Consider the following 24,712-nt stretch of genomic DNA (forward strand, 5'->3'; position numbering starts at 1 on the left):
TAACATTCTAGGTGATGCAAAACCTTTGGCCTTAGCTGTACTAATCAAAAGATCCAGTTAATTCTTCTAGCTGGTCTGATCAATTGGACCAAGTTAGACTGATCATGGGAACCAACCCATTGACCAGTGTATAGAAAACATACACCAGAATCAAAAACCAAAAAAACATTTTCTGTGCATTGTTGTGCACATATAATTAGACCACATTATTTCCCTAGTCTTTATAAAGTTTATTTACATTATCTCATTGTTTTTTTCTATTGTATTAATTTTTTAACATTGACAAGACTAATATTAACTGCCACTTAAAATGTAAGTGGAATCCACCGATCTACACCATGTATGTGCTGTAAAATTTGCCGGACAACCTGCACAATTGTATACAATTTAATAATGTATAAATTGAACACAGTTTATTGATAAGCGCTGACTATTTTAAAAGGGAGCGATATTCAGATTCTTTGAAATAAACTCTCTTCACATTACCGGGAGAAACACAAGGATAAAAAAAAATTCTAACATAGCACAGTATTAGTATTGGAAAAGCATTTGAAAGTGTTACTGACCCTTGAAGTTTCCTAGTGAATCTGTTTGTTGCACCTCTTCCCCAGGCCTCCTCCCAGTCCATCAGGCACCGTCACTGCAGGGTACGGACAGACCCAGAGCCGCTCAGTCCCCGTCTATGAGATGAAGTTCCCCGACCTCTGTGTCTACTAGCAGCCCTGCATGACAGGACAGGATGGAACCTCCCACAGCAATGTGACAACATGACACAATCTGAGACAAAGTTAGGGAGGTGAAGGGAGGGGGTGCAGGGATTTTAACTTAGGAACATCTATCCAGACACTGTTCTAGTTAATTTGTCTGTTGTTTACCTGGCATGTTTAAAAGAAAGATGCCTTTTCCATTAAATGCTCCGTAATTCAGTTTTGGGGGATAGTAGCCACATGTATCCAAAGTTAACCATCGCTGCAGCTCCTCTCAAAAGAAAGTCCCAGCTCTGCAGTTAATTCAAAGACTCTTTGAAGTAAATTGTGACAGTGCCATTCAACTGCATGTGATAATGCCACTATGCTAAACACTGTGCCCTGGAGCCAACAGGAACTCATTATTCTTATAGCAAAACAAAGAACTTTACAGAAAGCAGTACATTTTGTTAATTCACGTTTCGGTGGATAAATTATAAAGATGTGAATACAATATATATAATTTGATAAATAGCTTCAGATTTTAGAACCAGGAGTGTGTAGATGGGTAACTTCAGGCAATCTGCACACATTCACAAAAAGTGGCAGTTGTTTCAAGGTGCTTGGCAATAATCGGTTTGATACTAGCTATGAGGTAATTGTGTTTAAATATTCTTATTTATGGTTTCCAGAACCATAATTCACTATTTTCTTACTTACTTGGGTGACTATTTTAACTCTGTTGGCTTGAGATTAGTTTAGGTATATAAGAAGATGTCTTCATGTACTTAAGTACTGTATGTCGTGCTTGTATTTGTGTATTAACTGTGTATAGCTATAGGCTCTGACATACAGAATGTCCACGCCCTCTCAAAGGCTAAGAAACAGCTACATTTCTAATGGCAGAGTAAATCTGACCTTTAAAACAAAATGTTGTAATTGATTGTCATATTGTATGGCCACACATATTTAAGATCTGCAGTCCTGTAGGACAGTGCTTTTGGTCTGTAACTATAATACGTTGTAGGTAAAAGCTTATCTGATCTGTGATAGTCTTTTAAGAGAATGTGCCAAGTTATGGCAACAGATACAATGCAAAACACTTAAATGTACATTTTCGGTTCAGCTCACACTCAAGGACAGATTAAATATACTTTGAGGAATATTTTAGGGTTCATATCCTAGTGAAATGCAAGTAAGTAATAATGCAAATAATGCTTCTTTCCTGATACAGATTTATAGGTAGTTTTTAAGAGCTAGAAGGGACTGTAAGTGTAGAAGTAAAAAAAAAAAAGGAAGCTAAATTGCATAAAGATGTTGGCGTGGTTGTGAGTAAGCATGTTTACATCTGTTCAAGAGCATGTGTGTGTGTGTCAGTGTGTTCATGCCAAGTGGGCATGGAAGTGTACATATGAATTGTGTGTATTGGGTATGCAGGTGAGTGCATGTCTGGGTGTTATAACCTCTGATGACCCTCATTTATTTTAGGTTTTAATATGTGCAAGAGACAATAGAAAACCTTTAATGCAAAACACTTGACTGTGAAAGTTCTGTTCTTTAACATTACCGAAACTTGCTTGTTCTTCTGAACCACTTAAAGAAACAACCTAATGGTTGGAATTTCTGAATACTTTAGAATCTTACTTTAATTCAAGCAAAAGGCTGTGTGAGTTGTGGATATTTATGAGTCTTCAGTATACACTGTAAGTGAGCGCTTCTGTGTCTTGTTATTGTATGTTTCTGGTTTTATGTTTTAGTGTTTGTATTTAGTATTTGTAGCTGCAAGTGTGTGTGTGTGTGTGTTTTGTCAGAGGGGTTGTTTTTGTACTGCGGTTAAAGGTTACTGAAGATACCTTTATCCTTCCAGTTACAACACAGAAGGTCATACTCATTAAGGACCATCACACCAGTAAATCTATAGAACTGATCTAAATAAATAAATAAATAGAGAGAGAGAGACAGATGGCAGTACATGAGGATAGAGTATGGGTTATGGATGGAATCTCTCTGCTTTTAGCTGCTGATAATGTTACAGTTCAGTATTTTAAGTACCTGTTTTACTTTCATTGTTTTAGTTTTAGTGTTTAGAGTTTAGAATGTTGTGAATGTAACATAAGAATGTAAGCTAAAGCTGTCTCCCCATTGCCAGCTGATTATTAAGCCCTAGAAATAGTATTATAATTTTTTTATCACTAATATTTAAGCCATTTAACATTATTTGTATTTTATTTTTGGGGGGGGGGGGGGGGGAATGGGGGGGGGGACACGTCGTTCACATGTAGATTTTAACACATTTGCGTATATATTAAAAAATAAAGATATTTTGAAACTTTTGAAATGTTAACAACAAGGTGCTGTTTTCTTGCACTGGGGGGCAGTGAGATAGCTGTGCCACTGGCTGGCTTAATGAATTCCCATTGAATGCAATGTCGCTGATACTGACACTGAAATAGATGTGAAAACAGAACGGCAGTGTATAGATAGAATTAGGCCTGCACACCAAGTTTAGCAAGTGCATTAATAGATTGTCACTGAATCACAATGGCACTCTGGTATGTACAGAGCCAGGCCTGATTGCAAGTCATTGTTTTCATAGTACTCTATTACTGAAATATAATGGCAAATAGGTACATAAGCAAACCAGGGGGCAGTATTTCTACGGGTATACAAACCTGAACTATCCCCTATTGTGATGGTGTTTAAATATACATTTTCTTAATTATATATTTGCTAATTGTTTTGCCTGCCCTATAACTGAAGTTCTGAAAGACCATCTCAAACATGCAACAAAGTTACACTCCCAATTAACCAGTAACTTACCACAGTATACTGTAACCAGTATTCCTATTGATTCACTACCCAACACCTCTCCCCATCTTTGCCTTTTCAGCTACTCTTTGGTCTAAATTGTTTTACTAAACAAAGGGAGTGTTCTCTTTAATTACATTGTTAAAGGATCCATTAAATAGGTTTGAGGGAAAAGTTAATGATGGGTTTTAACTACTGAAATATAGTACAGTACACTCTGTTTATAAGAATCACTGATATAAGAATCAACCATATATAGTGATCAAAACCACAAGGAAAAAATCATTCCTATACTAACCAATGTAAAATAATCCACTTGTAAGAATCAAACAATCTGCTTATAAGAATCATTTCAGGGCAAACTGACTGCATGTAATAAGATAGTGTATCAAGTGCAATGACGTGTACAACCAATAAAGCCGTTTTTTTAATTTGAATTTGATCATATCTCGCGTGATTATGCACAGACACAGTGTGTGCAGTATAATCCCTGGTCCGCAGCGACTCCCAGTAGAAAAAAAGCAAGCCGTGTGTCTACATGTACAGGTATTTTTTGTGTTCTCTGTTAGTGAAGATTTCAAAATCAAGCGGGGTGCACTGTAATAGGATTTGCATATATACTTACCATGCTGCTTAGCCATCTGTATTTCAGAATGAGACCAGCATTAATACCAGCATTTTGAAGGTGTGATGCTGCGTCTACCTAAAATGGTGCCTATGAAACATTGCCTCAGTGACTCAGTTTCAGGCCTAGGGCTGTACTAGGGATGGGCATGTGTAATCGTTTAGAAACATTACTAAACAGTATAATCTGTCTTGTATTGCAACAAATATAAATGGTCTGAACAGACCCATTAACCAATGTAAGCCTGCCGCTGCAGCCAAACATATTAAATAAGTCATAATTACTTTCTAAATTACTCAACTCATGACGGATAAAAAACAGGCGATCTTAAAAGTGCAGGGTGATACCTATACTGTAACTATGGGTAACGGTGGTGGCTGAAATGCACCACTGCCTGTAGTAAAACTACATTTAATTATTCAATTTAACTAAAACAAAATATGTATTTTACAAATAAACAGATAATATACAATGCTGTATTGTCTGAGGTCATGGTATAATTATTTATACTTCAACTGCTTTATGTATAGATAGTCAAGCCTGTGCATTGTTTTTGTGTAAAGGGTTTAAGAAAAGGAAAGATTTAATTTTTATTATGTTTTGAATCGGCAATTATTTTTGCATTAAGAGCAGAGCCTCTCTGCTCCCCTCAAGTGTGACTCTGAATCTGTATGCGATTGAGCTCACCTTCTCCCCCCCTGCCCCGCCCTCTGTGAGTGTTTACTGATGGGACTGCATCTGTGCAGGAGTCTTCAAAGTAACAGCAGGTTAAGAGCGTTGTGCTAGGATTACCAACCAAGCTACAGTGCCTTCCAGTGTTTGACAATTATTTTATAAAGAAAGTAAAGTAAGAAAAGTAATGGTTAATTTGCATGACCATTTAATGACATGGCACCCTACAAAATTTCAAACAAAATCTGCATTTATTTCTCTTAACTACCCCCAAGTAAAAATGAAGAAAAACATCCAAGGTCGTTCCAAATGCTGTATCTTTGGTCAGAAGTATTAAGCATCCTGGCAGCGTCAGTCCCTAGTGAGCAGGTATTCAGTAATGCTGGGCATACTGTAAGCAAGCGCCAGTCATTGCTTAAAACAAAATGTGGACCCTATCATGTTCCTTAACACAATTAAAATATAAGCCATGGACAACACTCTTGTTATTAAACTGCTGCTGACAGTGATAACTTTTTATAAAATTAGTTTTTTTTTTTTCTCTCTTGATTACTCTGATGCATTTAAACAACATTTTTTTTGTTTTTTTGGATTTTGCTTTGACCCCCAATTGGTACAAATCAACACGAACAAAAAATAAATAAATAAATAATGCTATATATATTTTTTGTTAGTATATGCATAAACTGATGTAATCAATTTAATATGCATAATAGTTTTTACACACTAATCCACAACTCCACATATATTACTAACCTAAGCCTTGTATTAATTAACAGTTATTTAATATTAATTATTAAATGTCACTGATAAGTCTTGAACAATGGTAAACAAATTGCATTTTAAAGGTTAACATCCATTGGTAATTTACAGTACAAAAACAAACAGTTATTGCAAATCTATTCAAGCAGAATATACTAGTCAGCTAGTTTAACAGTTACAGTGTAGTTGCACAATAATTTAGGGCTACTGATTTTCCATTCTGGGGAATAGCAAATTCTGTTGTATTTATAAATAAACATGGCATTTGAACATAAATATAATGTTGACAGTTAAAATAAGTAAATTAATAAATACTACCACAATGCTTTATTTTATTTTATTAAAGCCAAGATTTGCAATCATACACCTGTTGATGTAATAGTAAGTGAAGCACCTGAAGACACTTCGAACATGTAATATTTATAAACATCATTTGGCTCATTGCTGGCATTAAAATAAGCAGGGTAACTTCATTATATTGCAACAGTTCAGAAAACAAATGTCCAACACTGTTGAGAGAATCATATTTACAGTCTTCCACTGACATTGTAGTTTAATCTACAAATGAATGCATTTTGAAAAGACCTGTTTAGCATATTGCTGGAGTAACCGTTTAAAACTATTATGCTGCCATCTAGTGGAGTAATAAGACCACAACTAGCTAGCTATTTATTTAGCATAGTTTTAAACAGTTACATAATCCCACTCTACCACCAATGTAGCGTTCGAGATGATGAAATAACTTACCGACGGAATAAAACAAAGAGAGACAGGCTTGCGAGGTGAAATCAACAATGGAGGATTAATATTTATTCTACTTTTCCGGCCAAAAAAACATTGCAAATAGAGCTTTTTGGTCTCAACGCTAAGCGCTATGTTTGGCGCAAGCCTAACACCGCACATCATCCTGAGAACACCATCCCTACCGTGAAGCATGGTGGTGGCAGCATGGCGCTATGGGGATGTTTCAATGCGCCAGGGCCAGGAAAGATCGCAAAATGGATGCAGCAAAGTACAGAGAAATCCTGGAGGAAAACCTGCTGAAGTCTGCCAGAGACCTGGGACGGGAGAAGATTCATCTTCCAGTAGGACAATGACCCCAAACATACAGCCAAAGCCACACTGGAGTGGCTTAAAACAAAAAAGTCAATGTCCTGGAGTGGCCCAGTCAAAGCCCGGACCTCAATCCAACTGAGAATATGTGGAAAGAGTTGAAAATTGCAGTTCACCAAAGGTCCCCATCCAACTTTACAGAGCTTGATCAATTTTGCAAAGAAGAATGGGCAAAAATTGCAGTGTCCAGATGTGCAAAGCTGACAGAGACTTATCCAAATAGACTCATGACTGTAATTGCTGTAAGTCCCTCTACCAAATATTGACTCAAGGGGGTGAATACTTACGCTGTCAATTATTTTCTGTTTTATATTTGTAATTAATTTAGAACAATTTGTAGATTTTATTTTTCACTTTGACACTGTGGACTTTTTTTGTGTTGATTAGTGGCAAAAACTCCTAATTAAATCCATTTTGATACCATGATGTAACACAATAAAATGTGGAAAAGTCCAAGGGGGGTGAATACTTTTGAGAGCCACTGTATAAACAGTTGCATAAAGCAATATATAAATGCATAAAGAGTTATGCTACGTTGAGATCATTCTCTTTACCCCTCGCGGCCATGCATTAGCAAAACCTTATAAAGCCGATCACATACTGTACTGGAGAACAGACTATTTTCATGAAAACAGGAAGTTCTAATTTTATCTCATTATTTATCCATATTCCCACAATGACAACAGCATATATGACTCACTGCCTTTTACACAAACTCTGGTCTAGTTGTGCTTTGCTCTGAGTTCACAACAGCTGAGCATACGTTATAGTTCACAGTACAAAGACACTCTCTTATACAGTCCAGATGGTGTACATAGTCATTAATGTTTTCCTACATTTCAGAAACAACATTAATGTTCAATTTTACTCTACTCTGATATGAAAAAATCTAATAAAAAAGTTGTGTTTGGGCACATTTGACCTAAACAGACACTAAAACAGTAAAATTCACACTTTGCAATAAAAGAATGAGCTACATGAACAGCATCGGGACAATAATAACCACATACCTTACAAGCATATGTATTCACCACCCACAAACCTCAGCTCTGTTGACTGAGACTGAATAAACTATGCAGAAGCAGCAGAAGTACTGGTAAATCACAAAGAATGCTTGCTCAAAAGAGCGAAAAACAAACCTGTTGACATGATCACTAAATGATTGATTATCAGTACTGTTTTGTTGTTTTAATTTGACTTTTTGGTTAAATTCAATGATTTAACATCTGCATGGGATTTAAATACATAACCTTTACAGGAAAAAAGAAACAAAAAAACCCATAAAATATGATTTAATTTTGTAACGACACTGGGTCTGCTGTAACCGCATTCAGGAAGGTACTATGACTCAGGGTCAAAGGTTCAATGGCAGCAGGTGTTCAGAACATCAGAGATGGGAGAATCGCCGGCTCGGCTTGCCGTGCGAGTGGGACCCAGTTGCAACATTGCTGTCACAAATCAGGGGACAAGATGTTGCAACAATCAAGAGATTGAGAGCGGGAAACCGTGAATGCTTGGGATTGGTGGCTGGTGCACCCGGGAGTGTGTCCTGGATGTGGGGATAAGTAACGGGCTGCTGAGATTAACAGGCTGCTGCTGGAGTAAGAAGAACATACAGAAAGATTGGAGATAAGCGGGACTAAAAAACAGCCATAGACGACCAGAGACTGCACTTAGTTGGTTCTAGCACTAGGACTTTCTTTTATTTAATTTTATTATTTTATCACAGTCTGAGTAACACTACGCTGCTCAGCAGTAATTGTACCACTGGCTGGGAAAGCAACATGCTTTACCTGTCAAGTGTAGAGTCCCAGCTTAACCCTTAACGGTCCATTTATTCAACGTTTGTCAGGCGCATCAGATCCAACTTATTTTCACACACACTAAAAAAAAAATCAGAGTAAAACAAGTTTAAAAGGCACTGAATCGCAAAAGGACACTCAGTTCTGCATCTTCAGCCAAGACCCACCCCTTGTTCGCTGTATTTTTCATATGCCTCTTTATAGACGTGCATAATCCTCTCCTGATCAGTCATTTTAACACCAAACTCCTCAATAATCCGATCCAAGTCATTATTTTATTACTATAACTCTCAAAAAGCTCTGGAAATGTCTGTGATATTCTTTGAGTGCTGGATGCGGATGCAGCTATCTCCTTTGTTTGTGTCCGTCTTATCGCTGTGGTGCAGCTGCTAGCTCTGTTGCTTTTTTTTTGGCTTCATTTGGCCATTGAAAGGTTTTCTTTTATTTTTCCAGAGAAAAAATGACTAGAGACCTGTGCTTTGTCTTTTTGATGATGTCAGACAGGGTCCAACATCGGACTGGAAAGGGAAAATTGTAATGTCGGACCTGGTCCGACATAGGACCACAAAGAGTTAATAAACTGCTGCATTCTAGAATCTGAAAAACCTATGTGAGCCTGCTTCATTTCCATGCAACACTACATTGGTGTACAGAAGTGGGATTATGGATCGGACACTGCAGAAAATGACAGTGAGGATCTGGGCGGGGATGGAGATGACACCGCCTCCAGAAAGGGTTAAGAGGCCAGGATGAGACGGATGCTGCTGTAATGGGAGGTGGGTGTTGTGGAGAGCGAGTGGACATGGACAGTCAGCACCAAGGGGTGAGAGGAACACCGGAGCTGGGACAGCCTGAGAGGCCAAGGGAAAGCGACCTCAGGGGACTGCTGAGAGACCGGCTTGCCAAAGTGCGGCTGAGCGAGAAGCATTCATGGGGGAGTCAGGGCCCAGAGGGAGGCGAACAGCAATGGCAGCCAGCATGGAGTGAGTGAGGCCGGAGGAGCGAACGCACCAGAGTGGAGGCGAAGTGATGGCACCTGGATAGAGCAATGGGAGAAGAGAAAGTCCTCCTGGGGTACCGCTAGCAAGTTGAGGGGCTGACGACTGTGGGAGCAATGGGAAAGAGTGGAGGAGGGATCCATGTAAAGCTGCCCAAATTCAATGGCAAGATGACTGGGAGGCTTTCATTACCCAGTTCGAACTTGTTGCACATTTGGGGGGGCTGGACTGAGGGGGAGAAAACCCACCAGTTGGCGGCGGGCTTGATGGAGGAGGCCTTGCCATGTCTATTTCCCCTGGCACAGAGGCTGGACTATGGAGCATTAACTGCATTGCCTACTATGCCGATATGCTGCAAGCAGTCCCAGAGGAGCCCTGGGGCCTGGGGAGCTACTTGTACAGGTCCAGCTGGCCCGGCCATACACGCTACAGGAAGCACTTGAGCTGGTGATCGAGATCGAAGGTGTTCGGATCCATGCGATTGGGGAAGTCGAGAGAGGGTGGACCAGCGGCCTGAAACGGCGACATGGAAGAAGGGGAGGCCAAGGACAACCAGTCCACCCCTACCTGGCTCCCGGGCCACATCCACACAGGACCCCCGGTCTCCGTACATGTCTGTGTTGGGGCTGTGCACAGCCGGAACACCTGCAGCACCAGTGCCCAGCAACCACCACCCCGCCACCCACAAGGAAGTGGGTCAGCGTGGACCACCTGCCGAATTCTCAGCCTGCCTGTCAGCAACCAACCACAATACAGCCGGGGAAGTGGGGCTCCACTTTGAATCGCAAAAGGACACTCAGTACTGTATCTACAGCCAAGCCCCACGCCTTGTTCGTTGTATTTTTCACATAAAACTTTATAGACGTGCATACTGATAAATCCTCTCCTGATCACTCATTTTACCACCAAACTCCTCAATAATGCGACCCACATCATTATTGTATTACTATAATATCTCCAAAAAGCTCTGCAAATGTCTGTGATATTCTTTGAGTGCAGGATGCAGAAGCTCCTTTGTTATGTTCGTGTTGTCTCTGTAGTGGCTGGGTCTATGAGATACGCCCTTTTTTCGGTTTCATTCGGCCATTGAAAGGTTTTCTCTGCTTTTTCTTAGAGACCTGTGCTTCATGTTTCTCTGATGATGTCAGACAGGGTCTGACATTGGTTGGGAAAGGGAAAATCGCCACCAATTGGAGGCTCAACAATATTGTTGTCACAAATCAGGGGACAAGATGTTGCAACAATCAAGGGATCGAGAGGGGTAAACTGCATGCTTGGGATTGGTGGCTGGTGCACTGGGGACATGGCCTGGACACGAGGATAAGCAGCGAGCTGCTGAGACGAACAGGCTGCTGCTGGGGTAAGAAGAACATAGAAAAAGATTGAAGAGAATCTGCCAAGGAGAGCCAGAGAGAAGCAGGACTAAAAAACAGCCAAAGAAGACCAGTGACTGCAATTAGTTGCCTGTAGCACACGGCCAAAACAGTGTGCTTTGGATTTTCTTTTCTTTTTTTGTTTTATTTTGTCAAAGTCAAGTAGCGCTACGCTGCTCAACTGTAGTTGTACCACTAGCTGGTAAAGCAGCATGTTTTACCTGTCAAGTGTAGAAATTTGCCATGACACCGTGAGGTATGTACCCTGTTTAATATTATATGTTACTTAATGTAAACATTAATTTATATTTTGTAGTTGTCCATGAAGACATCATGTATTGATCTATTATAATCTGTAAATTATATATGTTGCTTTTAATTACTGTTTGGAAATTATGCATATGTTGGGATTTGCGCATAGTTTACTTGTACTGCAGTTCTTGTTTATAAAAAGGGCTAGTTATTGAAGCAGTCTCAAATACTACCGTGAATGTTCTTTTTTACGTATTACTTTTGGTAGTGTATGTAGGCATTATTTTTAGTCAGTGGCATGTTGATGTAAAATATAATAGTGTAATCATTTAGTAAATTATGTGCATTCAATTATTAAAACACGGAAATGCCCATCCCTAAACTGCTCCCAATCTTGGCTTGTGACTTGCTGTGTAGCTTGTCTGTCTGTCTGCCTTGTGAGGTTTTTTTTTTCACTTTCAACATTACTGAACCAGGAATTGAAAATAATTGCAGTTCCATTGCATGAAAGTGCGGTCTAAAGGAACAGCATACAGAAGAGTACAGTTCATTTGCACTCACTGCACTGTAATTGCAGTGGAATATTTATTTTGTGACTTTCTCATTCTGAAAGAAAGTTGTTCATCCGTTTCAAAAGGACTTTTCAAAAAGAGTTTTATACCTCAACAATAACAACACATCAGGGGGAGGTTTAAGCTGCATACTCTAATGATGCAATTAATACAATAAACTCATTGGCAATTGCCACTCAAAAAGAATGTGACAAAAAAGTTAATAAAACAATATATATTCTTTTTAATTTACAGCCCTATCTTTAATTTGGTACAAATTTTGCTTAACTCATGAAATAATCTTGATCCGAATTATTCAGAACTCACTCCAATTGACACACTGCCAAATGCAGTTTATAAATCAGCCAATGAAAAGATGTCATAACTATAACCATAGTCGTTTTCTGTATAATTCCATTTTCTATTGCTATTTTGTCCTGGATCAAATGAATAAGAAGTACTGCAGCTAATTATTTTACTAGAAACTCTGCTAAGGTACCCTTTTGCAAGTTGTACCAATGGAATGCACTTTCTCTGCAGTACATTTAAATGCAGTCACTTTCTATGTGGTGAATTAATCTTGTATTGTTTGCTTTAATAGAAACAGTGACAGCTCTTCAGTTTATTCTGGGTTTTGTTTTCTTCTCAGTTTTGATCTCTATGCTACTTAAACAGCAGATGGTGTGACAACCCAGTGGTGCGGCTCAGTACAGTTAGCACTGCTTCTGGGGAGTTCCTGTGGTACAGTCCCAGAGGTGCCTGGATACAGGAGAACACCCAAGGATTGTCAAGATGCAGTGCCAATCCCAAGTGATCCACACAGCAATAACCAGCCACTGTACCTTGCTGTTGCAGTACCCCAGAATTGCCTGATTTTTTTGTGTTGTTTTATATATAATAACAAATGTGTAGTAACTAAAACAAATCCTCTAGAGCCCAACTTTCTGCCATGGTCAGTTACCTTACCATCCATTTCACTAAATATATGTGTGTAATGTAATGTGCTCCCATTTGTATTTTTAGACAGGTAGACCCAGTGCCATGTTCCGAGGTGGAATGGCCAAATGCTAACAAAATGTGAAATGCTATAACTTATGACTAGGCTTCTGTTTTTCGGGTTTTATTAATTGTATTTTTCGATGCTTATTTTTAACTATTTTCGAGTTTTATGTAAGTCGTTTTTTTCGGGGCTTTCGTTTTTTTTATATACTGTATGAAATTATTTTTTTCGGTTACTTTCCAAAATGCTTGAGCGTTTTTTTGTGTCAAAATATGTATAGTAGTAACTCCACAGTACTTGCACACTAAGTTGTACCTTCTTTTCTTTGCTCTCTCCCACAAAGAAATCCATCTGGTCACGGGCACATTCTTCTGGGGTTTTAGTGTGTAGGCATTTTTGTACATTTCGACACAATTCTGTTTTAAATCCACCGTATCTTAACTGTAATACAGATTTAAATCCCGCTAACAAGCCTCCATCCTGTTTGTAATGTCATTTTAAATCTCGCAAGCAGTGTCTCCAATAGAAATGTAGACATCTACTGTCACTCAATAGTTGGGCCGGGTTTGAAATATTCAGAACGAATCAATGATAGATAAAAGTAAGGAAGGCGGGACATTGCCCAGCAGGAAAAGTATTTATTATTAGTTTTGTAGTAGATTTTATTTTTTTAATGGGGAAAGGGTAAAGTTAACGTGAATATATTAACCATTTCCACAGTTTTTCCGATGTTTTCCAGTTTATTGGCTATCAACCGATTTCATATTTTTTTTTGTATCGGGGGTGTTTATTTTGTTTTTATCAGAATCCCTACTCGTCATTGCTGTATAATGTTATGGTCATGCTGACCACAGCATGCCTTTTTTGTTCAGTATTGGTCACGGTGAGTCCCTTATTAGTATGTCAAGGATTATTATAAATGCTCTTTGTATTTAACGCCTGTTCACTCCTCCAAGGCATTTTATTTTGCTTAAACTATGTAGTTAATTCCACAACAGACAAAGAGATTTGACCCAATGCCTTTGTTGGTGTTTTAATTTATTTATCAACACTGATAAATGCATTAAAAAAAATTTTCTTTACTTGATCTTGTTGACCAGAGTGTTTATGGATGTCCCCTAGTTTAACACTTTGTCTGGTAAACCCCAGGTAAGTTTCTACCAACTTAACCACAAATGGTTGAACATTCCATAATAAGATACAGCAAATGCTTTGAATTCACGATGACTCACTCTCTTCAGCTCAAAACACTGTTTTTGGCATGGTTATTGCCTCTGCTCTATATCTAGCGGGGTAGTCAGAGCTACTACACTTGTCGATGTCCATGCCAATCTGCTGTTCCCTGTGCTACACTGTGCAACAGACAGCTTGTTAATAAAATGTAATGAAAGTACTGTTGCTGGGGCAGTGAGGAGGATATGTGGAATGGGGGCTGTATTTGCTGAGTGAACAGCAAATGTAAATGATCCTGGATGGCTTAAAAAACTATTGACTCTGTTGCTCTTTAGTCTTCAGGTTGTATTGTAACTGTGCCAATTGCTTTTTATTTCAGTACTCTGTTTTCTGTTGTGTCATCTGTGGCAACCAACTACAAATGAAAACAAAATGTAAACCATTAAATATATATGATGCATAGGAAAGAAACTAAGCACTGTCTGTTTTTTTTTTGTTTTTTTTTTTGATTCAAGCATTTTTTCAGTTCAATCTCCTTTTCTTTGCAAAGCCTCTGTGTGCTGTCGATTTTGTCTGCTCTTGTTTGGAGGCTGTTTTTTTTTAATTTTTGCCAAGTGTAATTAATACACGATTGCATTTTTCCACTTGAACCACACCTTGCTGCTTCCCCTCTGAGGACTTTTTGTATTAAAACACAAGGGCTTGCAGAGTGCTATAGATTCTTAAATAGGGATGACATGTGTAAACCAATAAAAAATGTAAATAGTACTCCTGGGTGCTAGCAAGTGGCCATACAGATAGTACTAACTTTAATTATTGTGATTTATATAAAGATATGTGGTAGCAACTAGGCTACTTTAGATTTAAAATACTGTAGTTGCTTATATAAGTGGATTTTTATATATAATCAGCACTCACGTATCCAGACTTCAGTGACAATTAAGAGTGTGATACGTATCTGATTCATTTTGGCCCGTTCCAACCATTGTCTGTTTTTCAGGTTGAACACAAAAAAGATACAATGTTAAAAATACATAGCTGAAAGGACTGTGTTTTAAAAGTAGGCTTCCATATAGATGTACTGTAGTTGGTTGTGTTGGTGCAGTACTATATTTTCAACAGAAGTATTTTAATTTAGAACAATATGATTCTGAAAATATCACTTGCCAAAAGACACAACTGTGGACACGTGGACTGTAATACATTACATACTTTTAAAACCGGTAAGTAATGTAGCAGTATGTAAAATTCTCCATTAACGACACAACAGCAAAATGAAATCAAAATGTTACCCATACACAGAACTGCATAATACATAAAAGGCCGTGCAATTTAGCAAAAGATAGAAAAAGGTTTCCAGAATTAAAACATTATCCCAAGTCAGTATTCAAAATTGCAGAATATAGTGCTCGATAAGGCCCTAATATCACAGTCCAGTTGCAAATGAAAATGCACAAAAGCAAACAACTAAAGATGACAGATAAAAATAAAAAAAATACAGCCTAGATGAATAATCAAATAAATTGTAACATTGAAGAGATGGGCTTTGTATCAGAAAGATGGTGGCGGAGTTTAAAATTGCGTGTGACGGGTAAGTACGTTAATTTGTTACATATATAATTGGAATTAATTTGTTTTTTAATACAAGGATGGTAAAACACGACTGATGTGTATCTGAGTGTTGTATATATGAGTGCTGACTGTGTGTGTGTGAGACCACTGCAAAATTATCAGTTTCTTTGGTTTTACTATTTCTAGGTATGTGTTTGGGTAAAATGGACATTTTTGTTTTATTCTATAAACTACTGACAACATTTCTCCCAAATTCCAAATAAAAATATTGTCATTTAGAGCATTTATTTGCAGAAAATGACAACTGGTCAAATTAACAAAAAAGATGCAGCGTTGTCAGACCTCGAATAATGCAAAGACAGTAAGTTCATATTCATTTTTAACAACACAATACTAATGTTTTAACTTAGGAAGAGTTCAGAAGTCAGTATTTGGTGGAATAACCCTGATTTTCAAGCACAGCTTTCATGCGTCTTGGCATGCTCTCCACCAGTCTTTCACACTGATGTTGGGTGACTTTATGCCACAAGTTTTCTTCCAGGACAACCTTGTACTTGGCTTGATTCATGCCAAAGCTGCCCGATTCCAGCCTTGCTGAAGCACCCCCAGATCATCACCGATCCTCCATCACATTTCACAGTGGGTGCGAGACACTGTGGCTTGTAGGCCTCTCCAGGTCTCCGTCTAACCATTAGACGACCAGGTGTTGGGCAAAGCTGAAAATTGGACTCATCTGGGGGTGCTTCAGCAAGGCTGGAATTGGGCAGATTTGTCTTTGTGAAGGGCGCATGAATCAAGCCAAGTACAAGGTTGCCCTGGAAGAAAACTTGCTTCCTTCTGCTCTGACAACGATTGGTTTTTCCAGCAGGACAATGCTCCATGCCACACAGCCAGGTCAATCAAGGTGTGGAAGGAGGACCACCAGATCAAGACCCTGTCATGGCCAGCCCAATCTCCAGACCTGAACCCCATTGAAAACCTCTGGAATGTGATCAAGAGGAAGATGGATGGTCACAAGCCATCAAAGCTGAGCTGCTTGAATTTTTGCGCCAGGAGTGGCATAAAGTCACCCAACATCAATGTGAAAGACTGGTGGAGAGCATGCCAAGACGCATGAAAGCTGTGCTTGAAATCAGGGTTATTCCACCAAATATTGATTTCTGAACTCTTCCTAAGTTAAAACATTAGTATTGTGTTGTTAAAAATGAATATGAACTTACTGTCTTTGCATTATTCGAGGTCTGACAACACTGCCTCTTTTTTGTTATTTTGACCAGTTGTCATTTTCTGCAAATAAATGCTCTAAATGACAATATTTTTATTTGGAATTTGGGAGAAATGTTGTCAGTAGTTTATAGAATAAAACAAAAATGTTCATTTTACCCAAACACATACCTATAAATAGTAAAACCAGAGAAACTGATAATTTTGCAGTGGTCTCTCAATTTTTTCCAGAGCTCTCTCTCTCTCTCGCTCTCGCTCTCTCTCTCTCTCTCTCTCTCTATATATATATATATATATATATATATATATATATATATATATATATATATGTATATATATATATATATATATATATATGTATATATATATGTATATATATATATATATATATATATATATATATATATATATATATATATATATATATATATATATATAGAAACAGTATACAATTGTATTGAATACAATATTTTACAGTGTGTTGAATACTTTCATCAGAGTTGGCCCTTTGGTAAGACCTGGAACAGAGGAACACAAAAGCAAATCTGTGAGCTGTCTTCAAAATCACTCAGGTGAACAAAGTGTGCTCCCATGTCGCTCACCATAATCAGGAGCCAACTACTGTACCTTTGCATTAGCGAGGGTGCCTTACCCTGTGTTAAAAGTTGCCCAAGGCGTATGACTTGAATGTGATGTAAATAAAGTAGTATAGGTTAATCAAATCAACCGTACAATCAAAGAAACAAATAAACCTTCATCTTCATTGAGTATGTTTGTATGTCTTCCCTAATATCTATAGAGAAAAAAAATTTTATTTAATATATATATATATATATATATATATTATATATCTATATATATATCTAATTATATATAAAATATATTTTTTATATTTTTTTTTTTGGGTGTTGTTTCCATCCCTGGGTGATAATGAAAGAAAATATGGTTGGCAGACTTTGTGGTGTAACTGTATTAATTGAACAAGGACTATATATGATATAACATTTTAAAGCGTCCCCTCTGGTTCAAGATGTTCTCAGTAAAAAAAAAAAAAACGTTCTCATCACATTCAGAGTTCTTGCTTTCTTAAACATAAATAAGACAAAGGCAATGAATTTACTTACAAAAAATAAAAATTCTATCTAGACAATGACCCATGAGAGCCCAATGTAATCAAGGCTGTGTTAACAGTGTGATAGAAATGATAGCATTTTATAAATACACCTTAAAAGTAGAGCCCAGTGGTGCATCACCTGTATCCGATAGAGCTGTGCAGGTACATTTACCAAATAATGTTCAATGGCAATGCAATGGTTCTATAAGACGGGGGTAATGGGAGGATAAGGGCGGCTACAGTCATATGAGCCATAAATGGAATGATGTTACAGTGGTAACATCTTCACCAATGGCATCACAATGGCTGGAACCTATACTCACTGATAATTATTTACCAGTAACATGGTACAGTATCAGTACCTGTGTGTTGCCATATCAGAGACCCAAATGCAATATTTGAATGCTTGATGAAAAAAAGTGTTTACCCTCACTTTTATCAAAAATACTTTACATGTAGGAATGTGATCCTAAACCACTATATGTTCTATATGCTCTATGTATAGGAACACCTCCAAAGGGAAAAACCTTGTGGTGAAACAACATTTTTCTATTGTAAATAACAAAAACAAAGGAACAGGAACTTTGCTTAAAAGAATACTTTTGTGGCCCTTTGGCAAAGTGGTGAGTGCATGTAGGTGAGTGCACAGCAGAGTGGATTAATCACATGGACAATGATTCACAGGTGCATAATGTCCAGAGCAACCAAAAGTCCAGTCTTTTCTCACCCACACAAAACACAAAAACACAGACACAGTTCCTACAGTGCGTGAATTAAGTGCTTGTGGTGCAACGACAGTTCCTTAGTGAAAAGTGAATGTTGGTGTCCGGGTTTGATGCTGGCCTGCGGCTGCAGCTCCAGATCGTGCTAGTACTCTTGAAACAGACAATGGAAAAAATGCTACAAGGCAAACTAACAGAGAACTCATGGTTTCTCTCACAAATAACGGGACTCCTTCTAGGTTGTTGCTAACCATATATAAAGGAACAAATTACTTAAACTACGCCCCTTATTTAAACCCTGACCCCTAGGTTAACGAGCGCATCAGCTCCTCCAATCCTTGGATGCCATGTCGTCTCTTGTCCAGGTCATTGAGCTTGGGTGCCGTAGCTCCACCTACCCTAAGGAATAAATTGTCATGCCATTTAGTTAAGGGTGCTCCGTTCCTTTTACCTAGTGCCCTCACAGGTCAGGAAGAAGATCTAACACCAAGATTCATTTGATCTCTGTCACATCCCACCGCTCAAAGTGAAGCCAAAGGAACACTTGGCTAAATCTACCTTTCCCATTACACCCCCCTCCCGGGAAGAATAATCCACATTTTGGTGGTCTTTCCTCACACGGTGTACTATGTGGTACATGAAGGGCTGCAATGCCAGATACCAGTTATTCGGGCATTGCTGTCCTTCATTGTGCTTAACCACGTGAGTGGGGCGTGGTCAGTGATGAGATCAAATGAGTGCCCCAGCAGGTAGTATCTCTTTTTCAACAATGGAGTAGTTGCGCTCCCAAGGGAGCATTTCTTGTGCAGAATGGGATGGTCTACTTCGTTTACCATTTGGGACAGGACTGCGCCCAAACTGACATCTGAGGCATCGGTGTGGAGAATGAATCTCTTGATGGAGTCATAAGATCAGGGGCCTGGCACAGTTTCTGCTTGACAGTATCAAATGCTCCCTGACATTCCGCTGACCACTTAATTAAATTTGGTGCATTCTTTCTGGTAAGGTCAACTAAGGGATTAACCACTGTGGCATACTCTAGAATAAAGCGGTGGTAATAACCAGCTAACCCTAATAGAGACCTCATCTGAGCCTTGGTTTTGGGGATTGCCGCATCCAACAAGGCTGGTCCTTGGTGACAATGGGTTTCAAGCTATCATTCCCCATTATAATTTTCAAATATTGTGTCTCTTTTTTGGCAAACGCACATTTCCGCAAGTTAGCTGTCAGCCGGATGCCCTTAGAGACTGAAGGATGGCTGTGATCTTAGCCAAATACTCTTACCAGATGGGGCTGTAAATAACCACATCATCAATATATGCTGCCACATATTCATGGTGTGGATGTAAAACCTGGTCCATCAGTCTTTGAAAGGCAGTGGGGACACCATGTAGCCCAAATGGCATGGTTGTAAAATGGAACAGCCCCTCTGGTGTTGAAAATGTGTTTTTTTTCTAGAACTACGAGTTAACGGGATATGTCAGTATCCCTTTGTCAGATCCAGAGTGGAAATAAACCTTGCCGTCCCCAGTCTATCTAGAAGCTTGTCGACCTGAGGCATGGGGTAGGCATCAAACTTGGCAATAGCGATTACCTTACGGAAAGCAATGCAGAAGCGGTTGGTGCCGTCCTTTTTGGCCACTGGTAGGCTGGAAGGCTCAATCACCCCAAGTTCGAGCATGTCCCATACCTCTTTGCGAATGCCACCTCGTCGACTTTCTGGGATCTGATAAGGTCTCTCACTGTGACACCTGGAGGAGAGATAATGGCATATTCAACAAGACTGGTTCTCCCGGGCACATCAAAAAAAACATTGTTGAATTCCTTAATTAACATGCGCAGCTCATGTTGCTGATCAGGAAGTAATTGTTCCGCCATTGAAATGTTCTCTAGTTCGGGGCCCAAATCATCCTCTACATTGCCTGGGGCTTAAATAAGGCTGCCCTTGCCTGCCAGGACTTTAATAAATTTACATGATAAATGTTTTTTTCATTTCGGCGATCGGGCTGTCTAATTTCTTAATTCACCTTTCCTATAGCCCGAATCACTTCACATGGCCCCAACAATTTAGCACATAGTTTTGATTCCAATGAGGGAAGCAGCAGCATTACCTTATCTCCACATCGAAAGGTTCGAATTAATGCATTTTGATTGTAATGCTGCTGTTGTCAGTGCTGAGACTATTTGAGATTGTCCTGGACCAAACGACCAACCAAATCTAGATGATCTCTAAGGAGGAGCACATGCTGCACTACATTTTTGGATGAACCTTTGTGCTCCTCCCATCCCTCTCTCAACAGATCGAGAATGCCGTGAGGCTGTCAGCCATACAAGAGCTCGAAGGGAGAGAATCTTGTCAAACTCTGCGGCACCTCTCTCACTGCAAAAAGGAGGTAGGGAAGAAACGATGCCAAAAATGCTTTTGCTCTTGATTTACAAATCGTCTCAGCATCACTTTCAGGGTCTGATTAAAGTGTTCTAACAAACCGTCCATCTGTAGATGATAAGCAGACATCCTGATGGGAAATATTTTTTGTATTTTGTATACTTGCTGTAACGTGTTAGACAAGAAATTAGTTCCATGATCAGTCAAGATCTCCTTGGGGATCCCTACACTAGCCATAATCTACACTAGTTCTTTGGCTACCGCAGCAGCACTAGTGGACCTCAATGGAACTGCATAGCCAGTGTATCATGTGGTCACAGAGTTTTTGCGAGACCACCCTGGGGCATGCATCTGGGGGCCTCTTGTACTCCCTGAGCTTCACCGGATGGGTTTTCTATGATGTTGAGTCAGCAGAGAATGGCCATCTTTACCAGGTCATATTTAGTGGCGGCGTCCATCGCCTGGTACGCTGCCTGTACTTCACCAATCAGGCAGGGTCCCAACTGGCTTGCCCAAAACTGTCGGAGCCATGATGCGGTGGTAGCCAACCACTCAAATGCCACAAAGTATGCATCTGAGTCAACCTTCATCTTGTGCGTCCTTGCTTTCGGAACCATCATGATCGGTCCCGCTGACGCTGTGGGTGGTATCGCCAACCCGACCCTCTTGATCAGCGCTGCATACCTCTCCTCTCTCCATCTCTCCTCAGCCTCCCTTCTGCTGTCCAGCTGCTCCAGCAGCGCCGACAGTTCTGTGTAGTCCATCCCTCTTCTGACAGCCATGTGTGGCAAAGAGGTGAGTGCAGTGCAGAGTGGATTAATGATTCACAGGTGCATGAGTGTTTATTAATTATTGTAATGTCCAGATCCTTATGGCAAACACCTGTAAATAATAATAATGATAGAAGTGGTACAGCGGCGTGTATCACTTCTGTTTTGTAAAGTACCAAGGGTTTGACTCGCAACCAAAAGTACAGGCTTTTCTCACCTACACAAAACACAAAAACAAATAACAGGACTCCTAGATTGTTGCTAACCATATATAAAGGAACAGATCATTTAAGCTACGCCCCCTATTTATACCCTCGCTAGTGACCGCTAGGTCCTCCAATCCTCGGAGGCCATGTTGTCTCCCGTCTGGGTCATTGAGCTTGGTGTCGTAGCTCTGCCTTTACACTGTGCCCTCACAGGTCTGGAAGGAGATCTAACACCCAGAATCATTTGATCTCTGTCACAGGCACCCATAACAATTCATTGCTAATCGATTTAAAACTGATATAGTGCTATTTTGTAACCTGATAACTCATCATCATCAAACTGTAATTCAAATGGTTTATTCAATCTCTTCAAAACTGACTTGTCTCCTTGAGAATAATCTAGAGCTGCTGCTGCATTTTTTTAACTTGTGTAGGGTGGTGCTGTGTTAATTTAGTTTGTCAGTTAGTTTATTAACTTGGTAAGGTTACATCCATAACAGTTTGTAAACCATCTAAATACTACGAATAGATGATGAATAACAACATAGAAGCAATATGTGCAGCTAGCCAAATTAGCCAACTCAAACAGCACTCTGATTGGCTGAATGGACTAACTGAAATCCAACATGTATGGTTAAAAGTAATTTGGCTTGTTACATAGGTTCACCCCACTAACAACACATGTGACCAAACAGTAAAATTCTCTGGTTAAGTTTAGAATCATTACCAGCACTTTCTGTGCAAATAAATGGATTTATAAAGATTTATTACAGCCCTGCTATTGTTTTATAGGTTGTTATTCATCATCTATTCATAGTATGTAGATGGTTTATAAATTGTTATTGATGTAACCTTATTATAAAGTGTTACCATTGACTTAGTTATTAGTATAGTTTATTAACACAAGCTTTCCTATTGCTTTTCTCTTACTTATTCTATTCATTTCATATGTTGATGCTCATGTGTCATGAAATAAGTAATTAATACATTTGCATTTATTGATTCATATCATGATTGGCCTTGGCATATTGTGTTTGGTGGTCAACTCTTAGAGAACACTTCTGCTAAGAGAACACTTTGGTTGTTTCCCGAGGTGTGTTCTCTTAACAACTTATCTTATGAATCTTCTGTTGGCACTTTGTTCCACAAAGCCTCTCATTTGTTCAAAAACCCAGTGTTGTCATTGGTGGTAATGCTATGCTCCACTGGTATTATAATGGTATTTTTAAGGGAAACCAAATGCTTTAACTAGAACACAATATTTAAGTAAAACCTATCTTGAAAGAAGATATAAGCAGTATTGTGATTTAAAAAAAAAAAAAAGATCACACTGTAGGTCTGAAACACCAGAAGTGAATAGAAATAAGGAAAAACTTTTTGCTTGCATTTTTGTTTAATTCATTTACAGTATAGTACAGCTCAACAAATAAGAAAATAGCTCTTCCTTTTTTATGTATAGCTTCCCTTCCAAAACTAGGCACTCACTCATATATGCATTTATTTTGTATATACAATATTCATCATTTATTGGCGACTACATTGCAAACAGGGGATTTTGTCAGAAATGGTGAATGAAGGCTTTGTTTCCAACATGGATCCTCTTGCTAACTGCTGACTAACTATGAGATTGGTGCAACGAGAGAGAGAGAGAGAGAGAAACAAAGTGTACCGCCCTTTACTGGCCCTTTTTCTCATGGACATCCTTGATCATGATGTTTTTGAAGAGAGTCAGTAAGGGCTGCTGGCTCCTCTCATCCCAGGACTTTATGAAGCCCCCATAGCGCTTGTCCTTGGGTGGGCCACTCCAACGGAAGTGGTTCATCTTGTAGGAGCCTTCTTTCTTGTCCTGGAGGTTAAGGAGGTCATTCTCCCCTCCAAGTACTTCCTCCAGCTCCTCTCCCTGGGGGTAATGAAGCTTGAGTGACAAGTCCCGGCGGATCTCAGCAGGGTAGCTCTCAGCAGACTCCTCCTCCACTCCATTGGGGTACACCTTCACTGGACGGCGCTTGCGGCCCACAGGTTTGCCCCAGCGGAAATGCTCCATGGAATAGGACCTCTTTTCATCCCGTCTGTGCTGCTGCAGACCTTCTTCCTCCTCAGAATCCCTCTCAACTTTATCTCTGGGTTGGGATAACACTGCTAGGAGAACATTAAGGGCATTGCTGGCACTCTCTCTCTTGCTGCCTCCAGGTGTGCCATTCATTCTCTGACCGAATGTGTTCCAGTGGAAGTGACCCATGACGTAGTTCTGAATCTCCTCGGAGGTAGGCTGGAGATGCTCATTTCCAGGGAAAAGGGGGGACTCTGCAGTAAGGTCAACGTTACAGGCTTGTATACATTCCTGTATAGTAAGGGAGGGGAGAATGAGATAATCAGGATTTTATTTTGTATATAAATTCAATTTAAGGATATACAGAACTGTGTTTGGAGTTTGCTACTTCCTCTGGTGTTTCTTTCAGCACAATTCTGTCACTGCTTAAGAGTGGCCAGTGCTCCTCACTTTTCAAAGCTACATTGAATTCAAACAGAATTATTGTTTCCCAGGACAGTTCCGTATACATTTTTGTTCTGTTGCATATCATGCAATGGCAAAAAGCTTGGACATGCTGATAAACAATGCAACAGGAGATTTCTCCCTGATTTTGAACCAGTCTGTATGATTTTACTCACCAGTATGTTTTCCTCCAAGGAAAGGTCTCTGCATTGACTGTGCTCTGAACATTGACTCTGAACCCCACTGCTGTAGAACCATAGCACCCCCAGCACAACCACAACACAGCCCCAAACTGGACGCAGCATCTTCAATACCTAACTTCTGAAACAATCTGTTCTCACAAAAAACCAACACAAAACATGGAACACAGAGTAACAAGGGTTAGTTAAACACTTAATTTATTGTAAAT

The 24,712-nt window shown here is 39.3% G+C and overlaps 2 protein-coding genes across 4 annotated transcripts in view; one reads left to right on the forward strand and one right to left on the reverse strand.

The window, feature by feature from the left end:
• The window catches only part of LOC121316004 (protein EFR3 homolog B), a 253,193-nt gene extending 250,267 nt beyond the window's left edge, over positions 1-2,926 (forward strand). For all 3 annotated transcript variants that reach the window (XM_041250675.1, XM_041250674.1, XM_041250676.1), the window contains one exon: positions 612-2,926. In XM_041250675.1, the coding sequence (XP_041106609.1) occupies positions 612-717 (106 nt within the window). In that variant the 3' untranslated portion in view covers positions 718-2,926. The remainder of the gene's footprint in view (positions 1-611) is intronic.
• A 20,257-nt stretch (positions 2,927-23,183) lies between these two features.
• The window catches only part of LOC121316005 (pro-opiomelanocortin-like), a 5,931-nt gene continuing 4,402 nt past the window's right edge, over positions 23,184-24,712 (reverse strand). The window contains exons 2-3 of the mRNA XM_041250677.1: positions 24,480-24,634; positions 23,184-24,150 (exon numbers count right to left, since the gene is read on the reverse strand). Coding sequence (XP_041106611.1) covers positions 23,485-24,150; positions 24,480-24,608 — 795 coding nt within the window. The 5' untranslated portion in view covers positions 24,609-24,634 and the 3' untranslated portion in view covers positions 23,184-23,484. The remainder of the gene's footprint in view (positions 24,151-24,479; positions 24,635-24,712) is intronic.

This window comes from Polyodon spathula, chromosome 5 (assembly GCF_017654505.1).
Source record: "Polyodon spathula isolate WHYD16114869_AA chromosome 5, ASM1765450v1, whole genome shotgun sequence".
NCBI classification, from domain to species: Eukaryota; Metazoa; Chordata; class Actinopteri; order Acipenseriformes; family Polyodontidae; genus Polyodon; species Polyodon spathula.